The sequence below is a fragment of the Aotus nancymaae genome, unplaced genomic scaffold (genome assembly GCF_030222135.1).
Source record: "Aotus nancymaae isolate 86718 unplaced genomic scaffold, 86718_ANA_hifiasm-v0.15.2.pri h1tg000079l, whole genome shotgun sequence".
NCBI lineage: Eukaryota > Metazoa > Chordata > Mammalia > Primates > Aotidae > Aotus > Aotus nancymaae.
The window spans coordinates 12,571,375-12,595,071 of NW_026988494.1; the positions used below are offsets into that span (position 1 = coordinate 12,571,375).

The window sequence follows — 23,697 nt, forward strand, 5'->3', positions numbered from 1 at the left end:
TTAGTAGAGACGGGGTTTCACCATGTTGACCAGGATGGTCTTGATCTCTTGACCGCGTGATCCACCCGCCTCGGCCAGGGATCCATTTTAATTCCAATAAATGTTGCTTTAATAGAAAATGTTTGTGCCACAAATTTGAAATTCTAGAATAAACTGCACACACACACCTTTCATCACATGTAACTTTGAAATCCTGTCAGCATAGCTATCTAATTTATATGGAGCACCCTGGAGTTAATGTCTTTTTGTACTGTTATTTGTCAAATGATTCAAACACTTCTTTAAAGTATATGTGAGGTTACTAATCAATCTCAATGCCCTAAAACTGCATGCTATGCTATGCACACTTTTTTTCCTCTAAGCATGTGAAGTTCTAAATTATATTTGCCTCTGAAATTTTTATTTTTCTTTCTTTAAGGAGTATCATTGGAATGAATGAAGCTGCTATAAAGTTAATATCTGCTATTCTGGTAAAGGAGTAAAGGCTGGCAAGAATTAGTATGTGTATGTACCTATGTGTATGTTTGTGTCTCTAGGGTGTGTGAATGGCAAATGGGCTCTTCTATGAGACACGGAAATGTGATTGGATAATGAGGAGAGTTCTAATCAAATGAAATACTCTCTAATTTAGCATTTATTTGTTAACAATGTTTAGCCTCTTGTACATCCGTATCGGGTTAAAAGTTTGTACATCCATATCAGGTTAAAAGTCAACATTGTTTGCTGCAGGCACTCTCATAGATTGTTGGTGTTTCTTTCATTCTAAGTGTTACGTTTCAACCCTTTATAATAATCTGCTTATAATTTTATTACTTAAGATAATCTGAAAGCATATGACACAGACTTCTAATTAGTTAGTGGTATCTGAGATAACTGGAAAATATAGATCAATCAAGAACATTATAAAGAATAAATGCATGACTATGTGCATATGTTTGAGAGAGAAAAAAATGAAAAAAGAGAGCAGTGTGAAACATTTATCCATTTGTACATACAGTCACATTAATCTCATGCACACATCACACATACATAGACACATTTTACACACACATGGGGTGCTAAAGGAGGAGAAGCAATAGGAAGAAGAAGGGAGAGAGAGAGACATAAAAGAGATAGAACAAGAAAGGGAGAAAGAATAGACAACTGCCTTAAGGCACTTAATTAAACAGCAGAAAAACAGATTTTTTCAGGAAGCACTTTCTCACCTATTTGGGCTAAGGAAGCACTTAGTCCAAGCAATAATTCAAGGATGGCATCCAGGCTACTAAGCAAAAGAAGAAAATGAATGTGACTACCCACCCTTATTTCACTGAAACTATTATGAGACAGGTAAAGGTAATAGAAACATCAGAGGAAGTGAAAATTTCATGAGATTGTAAAATCTGCCAGGAGCTCTAGAATTTCCCTTTACTTATGATTATAAACTACCCAATGAGAATACCTGAATATGGATAAAATAAATTTTTGATAAGTGTGTAATATCCTAAAATTTATCTCAGGATTATGTTGGTCTTAAGAGTGATGACCAGTAGGCATTACCAAGGTTCAAAGATTATTCATATTGCCCAGTTGCCCTGAGGGCATTTCTACCCTAGGGCACCTCACTTACTCACCAAGGAGCAACTCAAATGTTAGTGCTCAGGGGCCTAAAACCAATATGCTTTCTGATTTGTCTATGTTTGTGGCAAACAGAACTCTTTCTCTTTTTGTCCCTGCTCTCCTAACTCAGGACTCGAGAAGTTCAATCAGTACTCTCCATAGATGCCGCCTTTCCTCACCTGACAAAGAAGTCTTAAGAAAAATGAACATCATGCAGGTAAATATTCATGGGGACCACTCTAAACACTCACCCAATGGTGGAGGCTCCACCCTCTCAGCAGAACACGCTCCCAAGAGAAATGAGGGACAGAGGTTGGGGTGAGGGTGATGGGATTTGATTCAGGCCAGGGATACCCAGTGAGGATCCCCATTCAATAACCCCTGCTGAGTTTCATCACCATTTCATAACACATCTTTTTATCTTATATTTGAGACAGGATCTGGCTCTGTCACTCGCACTAGACTGCACTGGCATGATCTTGGCTCACTCCAGCCTTGACCTGCTGGGCTCAAGTCATCCTCCCACATCAGCCTCCTGAATAGCTGGGACTACAGACACACACCATCATGCCTAATTGTTAAAATATTTTTATAGACACAAGGTCTCACTATATTTCCCAGGCCAGTATTGAGCCAAGCAATCCTCTCACCTCTGTCTCCCAAAGTGCTGGGATTATAGGCATGAGCCACTATGTCCAGCCAATACACCTTTTTTTCTTAACTTCTATTTTAAGTTCAGGGGTATATGTGCAAGTTTGTTACAGTGGTAAACTTGGGCTACGGGAGTTCATTGTACAGATTATTTTGTTACCCAGGTATTAAATCTAGTACCTGCTAGTTATTTTTCCTGATCCTCTCCCTCCTCCCATCCTCCACCCTCTGATAGGCCCCAGCATGTGTTGTTTCCCTCTATGTGTTCATGTGTTCTCATCATTTATAGCTCCCACTTATAAAAGAGAACGTGGTATTTGGCTTTCTGTTCCTGCATTAGTTTAATACACCTTTCTTGAAATCAACATAGTCCCTCTTGTCAGCCACATTTGCAATATCAATATTATTATTAATAAATATAAAGAGCCAACACAACCTCTTCATTATGTACGGAGCACACACTCATCACACAAATGCATACACATGCATTTAATTTGAACACTAACATTATTATCATTTCAATAATTCAGATGAGGGAAAATCAGAGGCATCGAGAGTTGAATATATTCAAAGGCAGAGCCAGAATTCAACCCAAACAGCCCAAGAACAGAGTTGATGTTCTTCAATTGCCATGCTAACTGCTCTCACATGGCCCCTGGGACTGTATAACCCAAATAAATATGGAAAGATACCCCATGCTCTATTTCCAAACTCAAGTTTGGGAAACACTAAGTCAAATATACTTTATTATTTTCTTCTTGGTTTTTAAAATCTAGACCTCTTGGGGTTCAAGGGATTGTTAAATATGTTATCAAAATAAAATTTGTCATGGTTGTGAATCAAGTAATTCACAAGAGATTGTACTTAAAATTGTCATCAAATTATTCCCCACTCTTGGTCCCACTTCTAACTTTCTAAAAATTTTAATTTAAACTGGTGGTTGACTTTAATGACCCAAATATTATAAAAATGACTCTTAAATAATATGTGCATGGCATTAGTTTTTAACTTACATACCTTTGAGGATAATTATGAACTCTATATAAAATGAATTTGTTTACTTTTATTATAACTTTCTCCCTTACTTCATTCTAAAGTTAAAATTTCCATTTTTGCTGCCTCATGCCTGTAATCCCAGCACTTTGGGAAGCCAAGGTGGGTGGATCACCTGAGGTTAAGAGTTTGTGACCAGTCTGACAAACATGGTGAAACCCCATTTCTATAAAATACAAAACTGGCTGGGCATGGCGGTATGCGCCTGTAATCCCAGCTTCTCAGGAGGCTGAGGCAGGAGAATTGCTTGAACCTGGGAGGTGGAGGTTGCAGTGAGCTGACATCACCCCATTGCACTCCAGCCTGGGCAACAAGAGTAAAATTCCTTCTCAAAAAAAGGAAAAAAAAAAAATCCATTGTTTTTGTGATAGGGTTTGGTTGTGTCTCCACCCAAATCTCATATTGAATTGTAGCTCTCACAATTCTCACATATCATTTAAAGGGCCCAGTGGGAGGTAATTGGATTGTGGGGGAAGGTCTTTGCTGTGCTGTTCTCATGATAGTGAATAAGTCTCAAAAGATCTGATGGTTTTATAAAGGGGAGTTTCCCTGCACAAGCTCTCTCTCTTCCCTGCTGCCATGTAAGATGTGACTCACTCCTCCTTTTTAGTTTACAAGTCTTCTATTTTAAAATAATACTCCCAAATTAGTATTTGCTAGCCCTTTTTACTCAGAATTTGCACTTCACTTCTACTCCTCCCACCCACATCACTTTCTTCCACTTACCTCCACCTGAGAGTTTTATCTTTAGCTGTTAAGGCTGTTAGTATTTATATTCTCTTTTACAACCACAACTGGTGCCTTCCATTGAAGACTATTTGAAAAACAAACATTGTAATTATGTAAGACTCTATTTTAGGCATAGGAATCAATCTTCCATCTTATTAAGTAGCTTCTTGTGCAGTTGTATATTCTTTCAAAAAGTAAACAATTTTCCAAGACCTCCATCTACCATACCTGTAACTTTCAGCTTTTCAGCCCCAATGGTAATCTCATCTTCATCTGCAGAAAACAGCACCCTGCCATCTTCACTGGCTCTCACTTCAAATCTTTTACACTGAGCTTCCACAGCATCAGCTCCTATGGTCAGAGGAAAGGTTTAAAGATGAAACTGGTGTGCAGGAAACCATTAACAAGTATTTTATTTGGAAAAAGAATAGAAATGCATATATTATTTAATCTCTGCTGTATGTTTTGCATCAGAGTTAGTATTTTTAAATTGTTACCATTTTCAGGAGGCTAATTTGGCAACATATTTCTGTGCGAGACTGGTTAGGCATATATGTGAGCTCTAGATGTCTGACACAGTGTGTGAGTTTGGCCAGTTAGGAGCACTTCACCTATCCCACAAAAAAAGACAATGTTTTCTTTGTTCTCTTTGCAGGCTGAAAACTTGGCATCATACCTGGCACCTACTGGATATTTAATAGGTATTTGTGGACTCAGTGAGTCTCATGCTTCCCTTTTGCAGTGCAGACAATAGTACCCATGCTTGCTACATCACAGGGGACTTGTTAAGCATTATTCAATTATGAACCTTTAGTTACTCTACATTTCATAGATTCTAATATTGATGTTTTCTACTCTTTACTATAAATGAGTTTGAATCCATTTATAGTACATTTTGAAATTATATATATATATATATATATATATATAGTTCTTAGTGTTCCCTAATGTATCTCCCAATCAATAATTTTCCTGATTTATTGAAAAATTGTATTAAATAAAAGTAATTACAAAATCAACTTATCAGCCAACTTTACAAACTAATCTATACGTAAAACTCAAATCCAGCTTCCATATTTGGAAAACACAGTTAGTTTGAGTATTAGGCTTTGGAAGAAAACCTGACTGGGCCTTGAAGATGAATATTAACTGAGGAAGAAGAAATTTGAGACAATGCACAGGGGTAATTGATCTTCCCATAATATCAATTTTTTTTCTTTTGGCATAACACATTTGGCATATGGATCCATAGTTCCCCATCCTATTAAGATATGAAACTCCCCTCCTCTTCTATTTATATCAAAAGCTTTTATCAGATAGAACCCAGCTGAGTCAGGGAAGCAGGAATCACACATGTTGTGCAGAGTTCTTTTCATTTATCTTTATGTATTCACATTATTTATTAGATATATGACACCCAGGAACTCAAAGCAGGAGATCATCTTTGTATTCCAAAATATCCTTAAATTTAGAGCTGTATCTGCTTTCTAGTAGCACTAGTAGATGAACATTAAATAGGTGAATGAATTCTTCACTTAAGCTTTTGTCCTTTCTTTGGTCCCTAACCACACCTCAGCACGGCTTTCAGTGCTCGCCAATAGGCTGCAAAAAAAATCACTCCTTCCTCACATCATAGCTTCTAAGGAGCATTAAACAAGAAAAAAAATAATTTAAAACCATAGTAAGAAAATTCATAAGATAATATAGAAGATAATCTATATAATATATAAGGATATATAAGATAATACCTAAGATAATATAAAATATAAGCTTTTTCTTATATTCTGAAATTACATGCTTCCAAGATCACACCAAAAATTTGAAAAGCTCCAATTAGGGCTATGCTAAGTAAGATTAAAACTAATGTTAAACTTACAGGCTGTCAAGTTCAAAATAACAGATTTTTAAAACATAATTCATGCTTTTTAAGATTGTTATAATAAAGACCTTCCTTAAAGAATGTAATGAAAATATGGAAACCACTGAACACCTATTGTTCTTGGTCTTAGTTGTTGCATTTGATCTTGAAAACATTATTTCAACTGCTTGTATTCACTTGAGTGTGATTTCTTCTAATCATAGCATAATCTTCCTATTTTGTGCCATAAAAGACAATGAGCCACAGTAAACCAACTATTTGGTGATGTTCAAAAAACTGTGCCAGAGGCCAATGTGTTAATACATGTGAATTCTTCTGAGGGACTCAGGCACACAGTAACCCTGAACTGTCTGAAAGATATTATAGATATTTTACACATAAAACCTCAATATTTACACTACATTGCTTCCTTCAAAAATACTCGGTTGCTGAGAATAATTGATTCTCAAAATATATCACTGACTTTAATGGCATAGAAGTATATTAGATCACATTAAATACACTCACCCACACACACATAATAGCAAGACTTCTCTTGGCATAATACTTAATGTCATCACATGAAAGATACTTTATTAACATAAAAATGCCATATTGTGTGTCATATAAACTATTAGAAAAATAAATGAAGTGATGTCTGGATATGGTAAAGTGAGGTGAAATCTTAATTCATTAAATGTAAATAAACAAAGGCAAATAAGCAAACAAGAAAATATTTATGCACCTAGAATAGATGAGATGCATCTAAGCCATAAATAAATGCATACAGTCATCCAACTGAAAAATAGATACAAAAATTAATACTGCAGACTACACTTTATTCATCTTATTATCATAATGACAGAAGGCAAAATTACAAGCAATTAGCGATGCATTGAGAGTAAATATTCAAATCAGAAAATAATTTTGAATATATTTCATTTACATACATTGCTTTTTTCTGTAAATAGAAAATGACACAAGATATGTTCTTGGGGATATAGTCAATTATTAGGGATATTTATGCTTAAAGTTAACATATAAGGCTTTATGAAACTGATTCTATTACATTCCAATATGCATTGTGTTACTTATCGGTTTTCATGTAACATCACATGTTCTCTAAGCTAGGTCATGGCAGGATTCAGTTGCTCAGAGGAGCAACCAATGCCCCCTTCAGTCTTATCTCCACCAATGATGCTGCCAGTGTTGCAGGAAAGCAATGTGTCTAGTTGATTCTGGGTAAAGAGCTCTGATTCCTTAGCAAGTAGATCATGGGAAATGGGATTATACAGGTGGTGCTATATTTTCTTAGTCATCTTAAACACAAACTTGCTAACTAAAGTACCAAGACCAAATGCTTCCTTAGGAAAATCTCTGAGAAAGTTTATGCCAACAAATTCATTATCAATAAAGAAAAGTCAAGGATAGAAGAAAGAAAGATAATTGGTAAGAAAAAAAGAAAAGATGTAAGCAAAAAAAATAGGTTCCATTAAAAGACTGAAGTATTAGATATATGTGCAAATATTTTCTCTAGTTTTTAAAAAAATGTTCTATATGTGTTCCTAAAAAAAACAGCACCATCACCAACAAGGACAATCATGAAGCCATTTCTTGTTTCTCTTGGAAATGGCTCTATCATTTTTTTTTTAACATTCACATTTGTTGCAGTCTTAATCAATAGCCAAAGTCATCTTTGGCTGACAAGAAGAGAGAACTCAGTAATTTAACTACTGGTCTTTGTATTTTCTACATTACATTGGTCAAAAACATGAATTGAAAAATTTTATTCTATTATATAAAAATCTTCAAAGAGGCTCAAAAATATATTTTAAAGATTTCTGTTGGTACTATTTAGCAGTAATTCAAAGAAAATCAAACAAAGATAAAAATGGATACAGCTGCTTGTCTCTAGTGTGTCTTCCTCAAATGTGACACGATCATTCTTTCTTTCTATGTAACTCTAATCTTAGATGTCTTTCAATATTTTCAAGGTCTTGAAGAATAGTATTACTAAAAGACTCAAAATTTCCACGAGGAAAACAAAAGCTTCAAAATTGTCAACTAAACTCTATATTCAGAAATTCCTGATTTAGAATTGCCATGGGCCCAACCAACCAATCAATCAACAGAAAACCAAGTTTAAAATAAAACAAAACAAGTTGCTTTCAGGAAATATAAATATAAATACACACTGTGATACAGTTTGGCTGTGTTCCCACCTAAATCTCATATTGAATTGTAGCTTCCACAATTCCCACATATCACGGGGAGGACCCAGTGGGAGGCAATTAGATCACAGGGGCAGGTCTTTCCTGTGCTGTTCTTATGATAGCGAAGAATTCTCATGAGATCTGATAGTTTTATAAAGGGAACTTTCCATGAACAAGCTCTCTCTCTTTTCTCTGCTGCCATGTAAGATATGACTCACTCCTCCTTGCCTTCTGCCATGATTGTGAGGCCTCCCCAGACATGTGGAACTGTGAGTCCATTAAACCACTTTTTCTTTATAAATTATGTAGTCTCAGATATGTCTTTATTACCAGTGGGAAAAAGGACTAATACACATTGTGACTTCTTTCTTTTTACCCTATGCTAGTCATTAAGAACTCACTGTGGAAAGTATCCTGTGAGTGTCCTGGAGGAGAGGAGGAACAGAAGCAGAAGCAGAGAGAAAGGACCAAGACAGACTGGGAGGCTTTTCTTGAAGCAAGGCCTGTGGAGACTCTGGCATTTCCAGTCCTCGTAGGATCCTTCCAGAAGTAAGTCTCCCCACTAGCAACCTGGGACCTGTACCCTGTTTGTAATTGGAGGAGTAGCCATTCTTCCTCCATCAAATAAAGTAGCTATATGAAATCTAAAGTTCTGGAAATGTTACATTCATCCTTGTATCTGCAGACCTGTGGCTCTCTGCCAACCCCAGGGCCTAGTCCAGTGTCTTGTACCCAGTAACTCCACGTTAAAAGAGATGAATTCCACTACTCTTCATCCCGTATATGTTTTTGTCTCATTTATCCTTCTCTTACCCATAATCCCTATCACGTATTCTTGCTTTTTCAAAAAATATTAAAAACATATACATATAAAAATTGTTTAAGTAATTTTATCCAAAATCCAGCCAAAGAAACAGCTATTATTACCAACATAAGTGAAATACTTGCTGTTTAGGTTTTCTGAATCACATGTCCCTTATCCTTAGGGAGCTCCAGAAGGGTCAATATTACCATGAAATAAATTTTGATGACTTACATTTTATAACTCTACCACTTATGTATGCATTCTTGAAATATTTTCTTCATTGCATTACACATACACACACCTATATATTACTTGTATTTTCCAGTGACAAAGTTTTTCTTCCCCCACAGAATATTTCGTTTGTGAAGTCCACACATTTCAGTACATGCAGCTCTGATCTATTCCTCTTCACCACTATGTTCTATTACATAAATATATGACAGTGATCCTTTTCAATAGTCATATATTGAAAACAATAATCAATTACCTTGTTTCTAGGATTTTGGAATCAGTAAAAATGATGCTGATTCTTTTATGTGCATATATGATGTGTGTGTGTGTGTGTGTGTGTGTGTGTGTGTATTATTGCACTTTAGGTTCTGGGGTACATGTGCAGAACATGCAGAATTATTGCATAGGTACATACATGGCAATGTGGTTTGCTGCCTCCATCCCCCTGTCACCTATATCTGGCATTTCTCCCCATGTTATCCCTTCCCAACCTCCCTATCCCCTGCTGTCCTTCCCCCATTCCTCCCCCAACAGATCCCAGTATGTGATGCTCCCCTCCCTGTGCCCATGTGTTCTCATCGTTCAACACCCACCTATGAGTGAGAACATGCAATGTTTGATTTTCTGTTCTTGTGTCAGTTTGCTGAGAATGATGGTTTCTAGATTCATCCATGTCCCTACAAAGGACACAAAGTCATCATTTTTTATTGCTGCATAGTATTCCATTGTGTATGTTTGGTACAGGTCTTCTACACTCAAAAAACAATTTTCTGAGGCTTAGCTGTGGGGTTACTGTGCAGTATTAGAGTATGTACAGCTGACCCTTTAACAACACAGGGGTTAGAGCCACCAACCACCCACACAGTGGAAAATCTGCTTATAACTTTTGACTCCCCAGAAATATAACTACTAATAGCTTACTGTTGACCAGAAGACTTACTCATAACATAAACAGTAAATTAATGCATATTTTGTATGTTAAATATATTTTATATTATATTCTTATACTAAAATAAGCCAGAAAAAATGGTAAGAAAATGAGAAAAAGTATATCAAAATATTCACTATTTCTACTTACTAAATAGAAAAAAAAATTACCAGGCATTAAGTGGAAATGGATTATCACAAAGGTCTTCATTCTTACTGTCCTCACATTGAGTAGAGTGAAAAGGAGAACAAAGAGGTGTTGCTCTTGCTGTCTCAGGGGTTGCAGAGGTTGAAAAAGTGCAGGAGGTGGAAGGGGAAGCAGGAGAGGAAGGCATAGTCTGTGGAACTTTAAAGAAATACAGCATAATTTCTGTCTGATTTGTGTTTTTCTTACTCTAAAAGTGTTTCTATATGTCACCAATTTTTCTTCCACTATTTGTTTTAGCTTCAGCACCCATATCCTAGAAGGGTTCATGTCGTAAAACCAGTCAAAAGCAATCTGGAATAAAACAAAATCCTTATGCCAGATTGTCTAATGTCAATTTGGTTCCTGGCACTGCTTCTTCTATGTCTTTTTCCTCATCATCTGGCACTGATTAAGAAACACTCATGTTCATCAAGTTGTCTTCTGTTAATCCTTCTTGTGCTGTGTCTACTAGCTCTGGAATTTCTCCAATAGCTTTATCTTGAAACTCTTCAAGTCCCATCTTTTTGCCACTTCAGCATTCTCTCCTGATTTCCTTGATGGGCTCTGTTGTAAATCCTATGAAGTTATGCACAAAATCTGGACCCAGTTTCTCCAGCAGAAATCTATTGTTTCAGCTTAATGGGTTTTATAGCTTTTTTTCTGTAAAAATAATGGCATATTCAGTGGTGTAACCCTTCCAGACTTTCGTGATGTTCTATCAGGGTTCTCTTTCAGTGTTGACAATTTTTTCCATAGAGTAGTGAGTGTAATGAGCATTAAAGGTCCTTATGATTTCCTGATCTAGAGACTGAATTAGAGATGCTGTGTATGGGGACAAGTAAACCACTTTGATGCCTTTGGCGTTGAATTCATGGGGTTCCTGGTGGCCAGGGGCATTGTTCAACATCAAAACAACTTCAAAAGGCAGTTTCTCACTGGCAAGACACTTCTTGACTTTAGAGACATAGCATCTAAGGAACCAATCCAGGAAAAGTGTGCTAGTTGTCCAGGCTTTCTTATATAACAAAAAGACTAGCAGCTTGTGTTCATCTTTTTCCTTCAAAACTACATTTTTTAGATTGTATCTCATGTTGCTTTCCACACTGATATTGATTTATGTTTCTACCAAGAGAGTATGAGAGTTTGTTGTTCCACATCATTGCAAACACAGTATTGCCAGACTTTGTGATTTTTGCTAGTTTTAGTATGTAAAAGGTATGCTACTAAGGTTTTAATTTATAATTCCCTGATTGCTGTTGGGGTGACCATTTTTTGTGTGTTTATCAGCCTTTTTGTTCTCCCTTTTCTTCTAAGATTCCTGCTTTGGTCTTTTCCCATTTTTTTCTACCTGATTTTATATTTGTTGGTAAGAATCATTATATGTAAAAATCCCTCATCAGACACATTTGTTGGACATAGCTCCTCTCTATTTGGGAATTTACTTTTCCATCTTGACTTGTACATTTTGAAAGATTTTTCTAATAATACTGTAGTTGATTCCCACGAGTTCTGATATGTTCTATTAATATCATTTACTTTTCTTTTAAATTTTTATTAAGCTTAACTCTTATCCACAATGTAATTCTTTTTCTATTTTTTCAGCAGGTGATTTTCATTACGTTTTGTTAACTTTTAATCATTTTATCACCGACAGAATACTTTTGTCAGAATTACAATGTGTATTTGTTATTTGTTAAGAAGTAAGCAATTAATAAAGGTTAGGTGTGTTCTTGACAGGATACATGCTCTGTAATTTTAGGGTACGTTTTCTGTAATTGTGTTCAAATACTCCATAAATTGACTAATTGTTCATCTTCTTAATCTGTTTCTTGAGAAAACTGTATCAAAATCTTCATTTGATGGCATATTTGATTATTTTCTTAATGGAGTCCTCTCAGTATTTAACTTCACAATGGCTGACTTGCTCAGGTGTATTATGGTATTTGACTGTTAGATCAATTCAGCAGGATCCTGTCTATGAGAGTTTCTAAAGTCCAGGGTGCACAGTTTGTTCCATCTGAAATTGAATATTTTTCCGTCAGATCCCTAAAAGGCACATCAATTTAGGACCATTCCAAATTGACTTGCTTATTTTGCTTTTCAGGCCATGAATAAAGTGTGAATTCAAATTACAGTAGAGCTAGAGTATGAATTCTCAGAGTGTTTTTTTCTTCTCAGACACTTAAAAGGCGATGTCCATGATTCTTTGGTTTCTTTAATAGGGCATTTATTTTCAATACAACCCTCTCCGTAACTGGTATTTTCTGAAAGTAGATTCCAAAGCAACCATTTAGGATTTCAGATTTCTTGAATGGGGTCCTTATTTCAACTTCTCATCTAGTACAAGGACCAAGACTTACCTGCTAACCTTGTCGGGATGTTTTTAACGCCAAAGGCTACATTATAGGTGACCTGCAAAATATTCTTCCACCAGCCAGCAATTTTAGCATTGGTATAACATCCTGAGTTTTTGATAAGGCTTCAGTGGGTCCTGGGATTTTTTTTTTACATTTTAGTTTTTAAGATTATGCGTTTAAAGAAACATGGGTGGGGGTGGGGGTGGGGGTGGGAGTTATTTTGGTAACTACATTTGCAGAAAATCTGTTATATGGCATCCCTGGAAAAGGAACTGCCTACCTTTTCTTTACTTTGTCCCTAGATTTTCCAAACAAAACTTCAAGTTGACTGTTTAGCGGAATAACTATATGATAGGCAGCAACTGAAGCATTTTACAAATGTAAATTAATTTAATCCTCATAACAATCAATCATGGGAGGTGATCTCTATTTGACTGATGAGGAAACCATGGCACTAAGATTTAAGAAATGTTCCTAATATGTCACATGTAATACACTCTAGAGTTAGGATTCAAGCCAAGGCAGTTTGACTACCAAGTGCTAAGTACTAAGTGCTAAGGGAGTCTTTGTGTGGCTCTCTTATATTCCTAAATGTTATGCGTGCTGGAAAAGGTACCATGTGACATTCCACAAGATTAATATTTAGGGAAACATTTTTGCTAATGATGTATAACAAAATTAAAAATAAATTTCTAAGTAATATATGTTGACTCTTCTTTCTGCTGCCAGCTACTGTCTCCTGCTGCTCCTAGTACCCCACCCTCCCAAGACCCTTGGAAGAAAACCTTCTTGAAAGTGTCTTATTGAACACCATTTTCAGTTCCTCCCTTCATAGTCTCCTAAAAGCCAACTCTAATCAGGCATTCTCTCGTCAGTATTACCATTAACTTCCAAGTCAATAAATTAAGTGGCCAATTCTTGAATTTTTTACCTTACTTGATCTTTTAGGAGAATTGGACACACTTTCATTTGCTTTTCCTGGAAATCTTGACCTCCCTGGCTTCCAGGACATCCCTCTGCTGCTGTTTACCTCCTTTCCTGACAACATACTTCCCATAGACAGTCCACAGGGGTATGTGGGGCAGACCCTATTGTTCTCTAGTAATTGTCCAGTTCTGTTGTGAGCTTTATTTTCCCTGACCAAAGTAACTGATTCAAGCATAAACTCTTGACTCCAATGCTCTCCTGATGGTTGCTGTAAGTTTCGAAAAAGAGGCATATGTTTTGAGACCATAGGTACTGAGCACGATATAAACTTCGAACTTTTAAGGCTAGTTGTACCTCCATGTGGATGCAGTCTGCTTGAGAATTCAGCCAGTTAGTGAAAAAGAAAGAAAGGGCAGAAAGGGAAAGACCAGCAACAGAAAGACACTCCTGGGGAAACTGCTGAAACAGCTAGATGGAGTCAGAGACAAACTAATCTAGACCTGGACTTTCCTATGACATGAATCAGTAAATTAAGCACCCCAGGAATACTGGAATACTTTGTAAATTCTGAATTGGGTTTCTTTTACTTGTTGTTCTTGTTTACTTTTTTTCTCTTCTTTGAGTTTTCAGGTATGATTCTATCTCTTATCTTCACCTTTATTAAATAGAAGTTTTAGAAATCTTCCCCTTTCAACAATCACTGCATCTCCCCACTATCCAACTCACATATACAAATCCTCAGTATTTAATTAAAAGAGAAAATATGCTCCAGCATTTCCTGAAGTAATGCTGTGGGGAAGGGTACAAAAATATTCTGAGGCAAATTTTCTCATACCCTTTGTATTAGGTAAACTACATTTCTATCTAGACAAATTAAGACCTGATCTTAATGGCATAAATACCGTATTTCTAACACTTGTATTCTTGGGTCTTTTTATTCCTAAAATAATAATATTAATAAAGGACTTGTATGACTACCTAACAAGACATTTAATAAACTAATACCAGGAAAGTGGTATTCATTCCTGGGCCTAGCCTCTATGAATTTTGAGAGGATAAGGGAAAACCGATCTCTTTATCACACTTCTATTGACTACGTTGTCTAAGAGAAGTGAATGCAGATGGCCTTGACCTACTACTTTACTTAAGGTGTCGAATCAAATAATATATGTACAAAATATTGTTTTTACATTGAATACAAACATAAAATGACAACATTTGCAAACTGTAGCTAGAACAAAGTTGATGGGTGAGATATTATTTTGAAAAACATTTTTTACATCTCATAGTCATTCAAATAGGTACACTAGCCTTTCAATTCATAAAGAAAAAATAGGCCAGGAGTGGTGCCTCATGCCTGTAATTCCTGCAGTTCGGGAGGCCGAAGTGGGTAGATCACAAGGTCAAGAGATCAAGACCATCCTGGCCAACATGGTGAAACCCCGCCTCTACTAAAAATACAAAAACTAGCTGGGCATGGTGGCACGTGCTTGTAGTCCCAGCTACTCAGGAGGCTGAAGCAGGAGAATCGCTTGAATCTGGGTGGCAGAGGTTGCAGTGAGCTGGGATTGCACCACTGCACTTCCAGCCTGGCAACAGAGCGAGACTCCATCGCAAAAAGAAAGAAAGAAAAAATGACATGTCACATGCAATAAACAAATACTATCAGAATTATTACATAAGTATAGAATCAATGAATACCTAAGGAATGAAAGGATATTGCTATTAACTGCATTTTGGGTCAGTACTTTTGGAGAAAGGATGGTAATAATCCTGGTGTCTTCTGGTAATCTTGCATTTGCTAAATTCATTTTGGGAGATGCTGATAATGTCAAAAATGGTGCTGTATAATTTATGGAAGGTATGTAGGTAGAAGGTGGAAGTTGCAAATCCATTTCTTGAAAATATTTTACTAAAATGTTTTCTACTGCATCTTTTTATTTCTAGTATGTGTTTCATAAAAAGAAAAACTAGTAACACCTCTGAATTTTTTTCTTTTTCTCATTTATCACCCCTGGTCTTCTGCTACATTTTGACACATCTATCAGGGTAGTTTTGCATAAGTTGTTCATATACTTCATTTTTCTTTCTACCATGCATTTTCTGACATTTTGTTTTAAATAACATCTTAAAAAGATATATTCATGTTGCACTTTAATCACAATTATAAAGAGTTGGTGCAAAGTTTTCTAATTTATTTTTATGTATGTTTCCTCCAAACTATATGCAATATAACTTGTTTAGCTGAGGTAGTAAAATTTGCAGATATATTCAACTAGTAGTGTAATCTCCTAGTACCAATTAAGTACAAGTTCTACATCAAATTTCAAATTTCTCTATTTTTGAAATAGTCTACTTTCAAAATTAATTTATCCCTTAAATATCACACTGAGAGTCACTTTAAAAGTACATATATTTACATTTTCTAACATAAAAAATATTATACAGAAAACATTTTAGAGAATTATCTCATTAAAATATTATCAGAGAATCTATCTTTTCTAAAATACCTCTTAATATATTTATTCATACTACCATTTATGCTTTTTAATAGATATTTGAAGTGTTATTTTTAGTTTTTATGTAAAAATTGTTTCATATTTCCTTTTGATAACAGTAAGATTTCTCGTTTCTGAAATTAATTTAGTGAAAACATGCTTTTAGTGTTATAAATCACTGAATTAATGGTGAACAAGAATAAATGTCAAAATAATGTTTAAAATCCTATTATACAATTGTTTCATTGCAATATCATAATAAATTGTGAAATTGTTAGGCAACTGCAGTACTACTGATTTTTTTAAATATAACTACTGTACATGGAATGCTTAGAATTACTTGCTTTACAGAGTATTATTTGTGGTTCCCAAAGAAGTATCACAGAGACTCTGGTTTCTGAAAAAGACAACCAGATAAAGTATTTGGATTAAAACTCTTATATAAGAAATTATCTAGTTTATTATGCAATAAATAATCTCCCAAATTCGAGACAACAAAGATTTCTTTTTTGTTCATGCTCATTTCCTGCATGGGTCAGCAAACATGATTCAATTACTGTAATCACCCAGAGACTCAAATGATGAAGGCTTCATCTCAACACAGTCTTTCAAGATTATGGCACCAAGAGAAAGGGATATGGCCAACTGAGCACTGCCTTGTCTTTCATTTAGAAACAACACATCACTTTTTATTTCATTAGCAAATGAAAATTGCATTGTCCAGTCTGTTTTTAGACATGTAAGAATGAACAATTTCACTACTAAACAGAAAGGATTATTGGTTAACATCATGAATGGCACCATGCCTCTCAAAGGCCATGGTAGAAAAATGAATACTGGACTTGTTTTCTCATGTAAATAGTTATAAAACTGGAAAAAATATATGTTGCAATTGTCTTTCAAACATTAGACAAAAGACAACAGGATGGTGATCTCTGAGAGAAATAAATACAATGTGATCTCCACATTCATTCCGAGCATCTTCCTGGGGACCATTTGTGAATCACAGTACAGGAAAACAGAGCCCATTGGTGTTGGCAGGTAGCAGAAGGAGAGATCAGGTATCAGGAAATTTAAGTGGATAGAATTTGTGGGGCAATGAAATAGAGAAAGGGAGCTGAGCTTACAAGGCTCTCCAGAAAATTTACAGGAGCACCCTTTAATCTTTGTACAAATACTGCGTTGTATGTGCACAGGGTGATACTATATGATAATTATTAAAGATTACTAGGTAATGTGTGAAATGAACAAAAGTCAGCAAAGCAGAATTCTAGATGTTGAATTTCCAACCAAAGTGCTGATATTTCCCTAAGCACCCAGGACACTGAGTCAAAGCCCCTGAGTACCACAGTTTAGAACTAAAACTATTTAGACCCTGAAATAGTAACTATTTTAGATTCAGTCTAGAAAGTCTAAAATCATACTTCAACAGGAACAAGTTGATATGCTACTAACTTCCTGCCTTGAAAGTTTTTTTTCAGAGACAACTATGTTCATTCTTTCCAAAAATTACTAGATGTGCAAAAATGTGGGAAAACTTGACACTAACCAGGAGAAAAATCAGTAATAGAATAAGGCCGAGATTTGCTCCATATGTTCGAGTTAGCAAAGATATGAAGAAGTTATTATAAAGATGTTGAAAGATGTAAAGGAACATGAACATAATAAATGAACAGAATAGGAATCCTAGCAAGGAAATTAATTAAAAAAACTAAAAAAAGAAATGAAATGCCCAAAACTGAAAAATTCAATATGTTAAGGAAAAAAAATCATCAAATGCTCTAAATTAGCATATGATATTATAATTTCTTCTGAAGAAAATAGAATTAGTGAATGTGAAAAGGTGTGTATAACAACTTTCCAAATGAAACAACAAAGAGAAATGAAGACTAGGAAAAGCTTAAATATAATATCCATGAATTTGAGAAATAACTAAAAGAGGCTTAACTAAAAAGCCAACACAGGAGATGAAACTGAACATTAAAAAGTACTCAACTGATAAAATGGGGCAGGAATGGAGGATAAAATGAACAAAAGATAGAGGAGATAAACAGGAAACAGAGCAAGATGATTTCAAAAATGGAAATATATTAATAATTGCATTTTAAGTATAAATGGACAGGCACTAAACGCTATCATAAAATGTTTACAAAAACAAAAATTCTAAGTTTAAAATTATTACAAGAGATACATTTTAAATATAAAAGCATATGCTAAAATACATGACTGCAAAGATCTTAAAGATATTAGCATGGTTATATTAATAACTGCAAAGTAAACCTCAAAACAAAGGATAAAACGATTTAAAAAGCTCCTTTGTAACGAGAATAACATTGAAAAATAGAGCTTCAAACAATTCACATAAGTAAAAGAAAATAAATAGAAGAAATAAATCAATACAATAAAATTTTGATACATTAAATTAAAAATCATACAGACAGGACCAGGCGCAGTGGCTCACATCTATAACCCCAGCACTTTGGAAGGCTGAAGCAGGTGGATCACAAGGTCAAGAGATTGAGAACATCCTGGCCAAGATGATGCAACCCTGTCTCTACTAAAAACACAAAAATTAGCTGGGCGTAGTAGCACATGCCTGTAGTCCCAGCTACTAGGGAGGCTGAGGCAGAAGAATTGCTTGAACCCAGGAGGAGGAGCTTGCAGTGAGCCCAGATAGCACCAATGCATTCTAGCCTGTTGACAGAGCAAGACTTCGTCTCCAAAAACAAAAACAAACAAACAAACAAAAAACAAATTATACAGACAAGGAAGTGACTTGGAATAGTTAACACAATATTTAAGAGAACAAAATTTAAGCACTTTACCTGTTTGAAAGACATCCTCAAACTATATTACTTAAGACACTGTGATATTGCTTGACAATAGGATATACACCAGTTTATCAGAACAGTGAGTCCATAGCTAGACTCAAATGAGGTAGTCACACGTACATGGTTCAACTGATTATTTCACAAGTGTGCCAAACAATTTCTTTTTATTATACATTAAGTTCTGGGGTATATGTGCAGATCGTGCAGGATTGTTACATAGGTATACAAATGCCATGTTAGTTTGCTTCATCTATTCCCCCCGTCACCTAGATTAGGTATTTCTCCTAATATTATCCCTCCCCAATTCCCCCAGCCGCTGCTATCCCTTTCCTAGACTCCCCAACCTTCCAACAGGCCCTCATGTGTGATGTTCCCATCCCTGTGTACATGTGCCCTCATTGTTCAATATCCACTTAAGAGAACGTGCAGTATTTGGTTTTCTGTTCTTGTGTCAGTTTGCTGAAAATGAGGGCTTCCAACTTCATCCACGTCCCTGCAAAGGATATGAACTCATCATTTTTTATGACTGCATAGTATTCCATTGTGTATCTGTGCCACATTTTCTTTATCCAGTCTATCATTGATGGGCATTTGGATTGGTTCCAAGTCTTCGCTATTGTAAACAGTGCCACACAGTAAACATACGTCTGCATGTATCTTTATAATAGAATGATTTATAACACTTTGGGTGTATACCCAGTAATGGGATTGCTGGGTCAAATGGTATTTCTAGTTCTAGATCCTTGAGGAATCACCACACTGTCTTCCAGAATGATTGAACTAATTTACACTCCCACCAACAGTGTAAAAGTGTTCCTATTTCTCCACATCCTCTCCAGCATCTGTTGTCTCCAGATTTTTTGATGATCACTATTCTAACTGGCATGACATGGTATATCAATGTGGCTTTGATTTGCATGTCTCTAATGACCAGTGATGATGAGTATTCATATATTTCTTGGTCGCATAAATGTCTTCTTTTGAACAGTGTCTGTTCATGTCCTTCACCAACTTTTTATGGGTTTTTTTGTTTTTTTTCTTGTAAATCTGTTTTAGTTTTTTGTAGATTCTGGATATTAGCCCTTTGTCAGATGGGTAGATTGCAAAAATTTTTTCCCATTCTGTTGGTTGCTGGTTCACTCTAATGATCATTTCTTTTGCTGTGCAGAAGCTCTTAAGTTTAATTAGATCCCATTTGTCTTTTTTGGCTTTTGTTGCCATTGCTTTTGGTGTTTTATTCATGAAGTCCTTGCTTATGACTATGTCCTAAATGGTATTGCCTAGGTTTTCTTCTAGGGTTTTTATGGTGTTAGGTCTTATGTTTAAATCTTTAATCCATCTGGAGTTAATTTTTATAAAAGGTGTAAGGAAGGGGTCCAGTTTCAGCTTTCTGCACATGGCTAGCCAGTTTTCCCAACACCATTTATTAAATGGGAATCCTTTCCCCATTACTTTTGTCAAGTTTGTCAAAGCTCAGACTGTTGAAGATGTGTGGTGTTACTTCCTAGGCCTCTGTTCTGTTCCATTGGTCTCTATCTCTGTTTTGGTTCCAGTACCATGCTGTTTTGATTACTATAGCCTTGTAGTATAGTTTGAAGTCAGGTAGCCTGATGGTTCCAGCTTTGTTCTTTTTGCTTAGGATTGTCTTGGCTATGTGGGATCTTTTTTGGTTTCATATGAAGTTTTAGGTGGTTTTCTCCAGTTCTGTGATGAAGGTCAATGATAGTTTGACAAAGATCAGCAAACTGAGACCCACTGGCTTGTGATTTTTGCAGCCAGAACAGCAGCTTGAGCTCGACCCGGGACAGCAGAACTCAGTGGGGGGAGGGGCGTCCACCATTACCGAGACAGTTCTAACCTAGCCTGTGTAAACAAAATCTCAAGGAAATTTACACAGCAGCAGGGCAGAGCTGCAGCAGCTCAGCAACACCTCTGTAGGCAGACTATAACTAGACTCCCTCATTGCTGGGCAGGGCATCTCTGAAAAAAGGCAGCAGCCCATCAGGGAGTTGTAAATAAAGCCCCACCTTCCAAGATCAGAGCATCTGGGAAAAGGGATGGTTGTGAGTTCCACTTCAGGAGACTTAAACATCCCTGCCCAGCAGCTCTGAAGGGAGAAAGAGTTCCCAGCACAGCACTTGAGCTCTGATAAGCGACAGACTGCCTCCTCAAGTGGCTCCCTGACCCCCATATATCCTGAGAGACACCTTATACAGGAGAACTCTGGCTGACATCTGGTGGGTACCCTTCTGGGACAAAGCTACCAAATGAAGGAAGATGCAGCCATCCTTGCTGTTCTACAGCCCCAGTGGGTGATTCCCAGGCAAGCAGGGTCTGGAGTGGACCTCCAGTAGTCCTGCAGCAGAGGGGCGGGACTGTTAGAAGAAAAACTAAAAAAAAGAAAGAAATATCTTCCACATCAACAGAAAGGACATCCACTCAGAGGCCCCATCCAAAAGTTACCAACTTTAAAGACCAAAGGAAGGTAAATACACAAAGATGGTAAGAAACCAGTGCAAAAAGGCTGAAATCACAAAAAACCAGAATGCCTCTCCTCCTCCAAGGGATCACAGCTCCTCACCAACAAGGGAACAAAACTGGATGGAGAATGAGTTCAACAAATTGACAGAGGCAGGCTTCAGAAGGTGGGTAATAACAAACTTCTCTGAGCTAAAGGAACATGTTCTAAACCAATGCAAACAAATTAAAAACCTTGAAAAAAGATTAGACGAAATGCTAACTAGAATAACTGGCTTAGAGAAGCACATAAATGACTTGATGGAGCTGAAAAACACAGCACGAGAACTTCGCAAAGCATACAGAAGTTTCAGTAGCCAAATTGACCAAGTAGAAGAAAGGATGTTAGAGACTGAAGATCAACTCAATGAAATAAATGAGAAGGTAAGATTAGAAAAAAGTAGTGAAAAGACATGAACAAAACCTCCAAGAAATATAGGATTATGTGAAAAGACCTAATCTACGTTTGATTGGTGTACCTGAATGTGAAGGAGATAATGAAACCAAGTTGGAAAATACTCTTCAGGATATTATCCAGGAGAACTTTCCCAACTTAGCAAGCCAGACCAACATTCAAATACAGGAAATACAGAGAACACCACAAAGATACTCCTCAAGAAGAGCAACCCCATAATTATCAGATTCACCAGTGCTGAAATGAAGGAAAAAATGCTAAGGGCAGCCAGAGAGAAAGGTCGAGTTACCCACAAAGGGAAGCCCATCAGACTTACAGCAGATCTCTCTGCAGAAACCCCACAAGCCAGAAGAGAGTGGGGGCCAATATTCAACATCCTTAAAGAAATGAATTTTCAACCCAGAATTTCATATCCAGCCAAACTAAGCTTTGTAAGCGACAGAGAAATAAAATCCTTTACGAATAAGCAATAGCTGAGAGATTTTTGTCATCCCCAGGCCTGCCTTACAAGAGCTCCTGAAGAAAGCACTAAACATGGAAAGGAACAACCAGTACCAGCCACTGCAAAAACATACCAAATGGTAACAACCATTGACACAATGAAGAAACTGCATCCACTCACAGGCAAAACAACCAGCTAGTATCAAAATGGCAGGATCAAAATCACACATAACAATATTTACCTTAAATGTAAATGGGCTAAATGCCTCAATCAAAAGACACAGACTGGCAAATTGGATTAAGAGTTAAGACCCATTGGTGTGCTGTATTCAGGAGACCCATCTCATGTGCAAAGACACATCCAGGCTCAAAATAAAGGCATGGAGAAAGATTTACAAATCAAATGGATGTCAAACAATTTTATGGAGGAAAAGAAAATGTGTTCACCAAATATTGCTTAAACACTTGAGCATACATGTTCTTCCATTTTAAATTTACTGGCATTCCTGAAACAGAGGAGACTGTGAATGAAATACACAAATTCATAATGAGATAATGAAAGACACAAACTCAAGTAGCTCAATGTATGCCCAGCTCACTCCCAAGAAATAAAATCCTCACTTAAGCACATATTAGTGAATATGCAGAATACCAAAATCAAAAAGAAACAAAACTGATAAAAGAAAGACAAATTACCTTCAAAGAGCAATATTTAACATGATATTGACCTCTCAATACAAAACTGAAATAAAATAATGGAATAATGGAAGACTGTGTGCTTTTCCAGGGCTGCTATAATAAAGTACCACAATCTGGGTGGCTTCAACAACATAAATTTATTGTCTCTCAATTCTGGAGGCTAGAAGTCTAAAATAAAGGTGTCAGCAGAATTGATTCCTTCTTAATGGCTGTGAAAGAAGGATTTGTTCTAGACTTATTTTCTTCCAGTATCTCTTCACAACAGTTTCCCTTTTGATTTATCTGTGTGCCCAAATTTCCTGCTTTGTACAACAACAGGGTCATATTGTATGGTCCACCCTACTAATCTCATTTTAACTCAGTTATTTCTTTTGAAAAATAAGACTCTATCTCCAAATAAGGTCACATTCTGGTACTGAAAATTAAGATTCGAACATACTAATTTTGGGGTGAGTTGAGGGTCATATCATTCAACCTACAAAATACATCTTCAATGCCCTAGAATAAAAATTTTTAAAATGCAAGTCTCTAGGATATTATGTCTAGCAAAATTATCATCCCAGGTTGAATGCCCAAAGACATTTACAGACTAAGCTGAAATAACTAATCATCAACAAATTTATGTGAAAAAAATTATAAAGAACTATTTTCATAAAAAAGGAAATGAGACACCTCAAAAATCAGAGATATAGGAAGGAATTCTTTTTAATCGTAGTGAAAAAATGTGAGTAGAAATAAGAAGTATTGAATATATAAAGC

At 36.1% G+C, this 23,697-nt stretch overlaps 1 protein-coding gene across 1 annotated transcript in view; it reads right to left on the minus strand.

Annotated features, from left to right (window-relative positions):
• Positions 1-23,697, minus strand: part of SGCZ (sarcoglycan zeta) — a 1,161,665-nt gene that overhangs the window by 67,278 nt on the left and 1,070,690 nt on the right. The window contains exon 5 of the mRNA XM_064368680.1: positions 4,261-4,383. Coding sequence (XP_064224750.1) covers positions 4,261-4,383 — 123 coding nt within the window. The remainder of the gene's footprint in view (positions 1-4,260; positions 4,384-23,697) is intronic.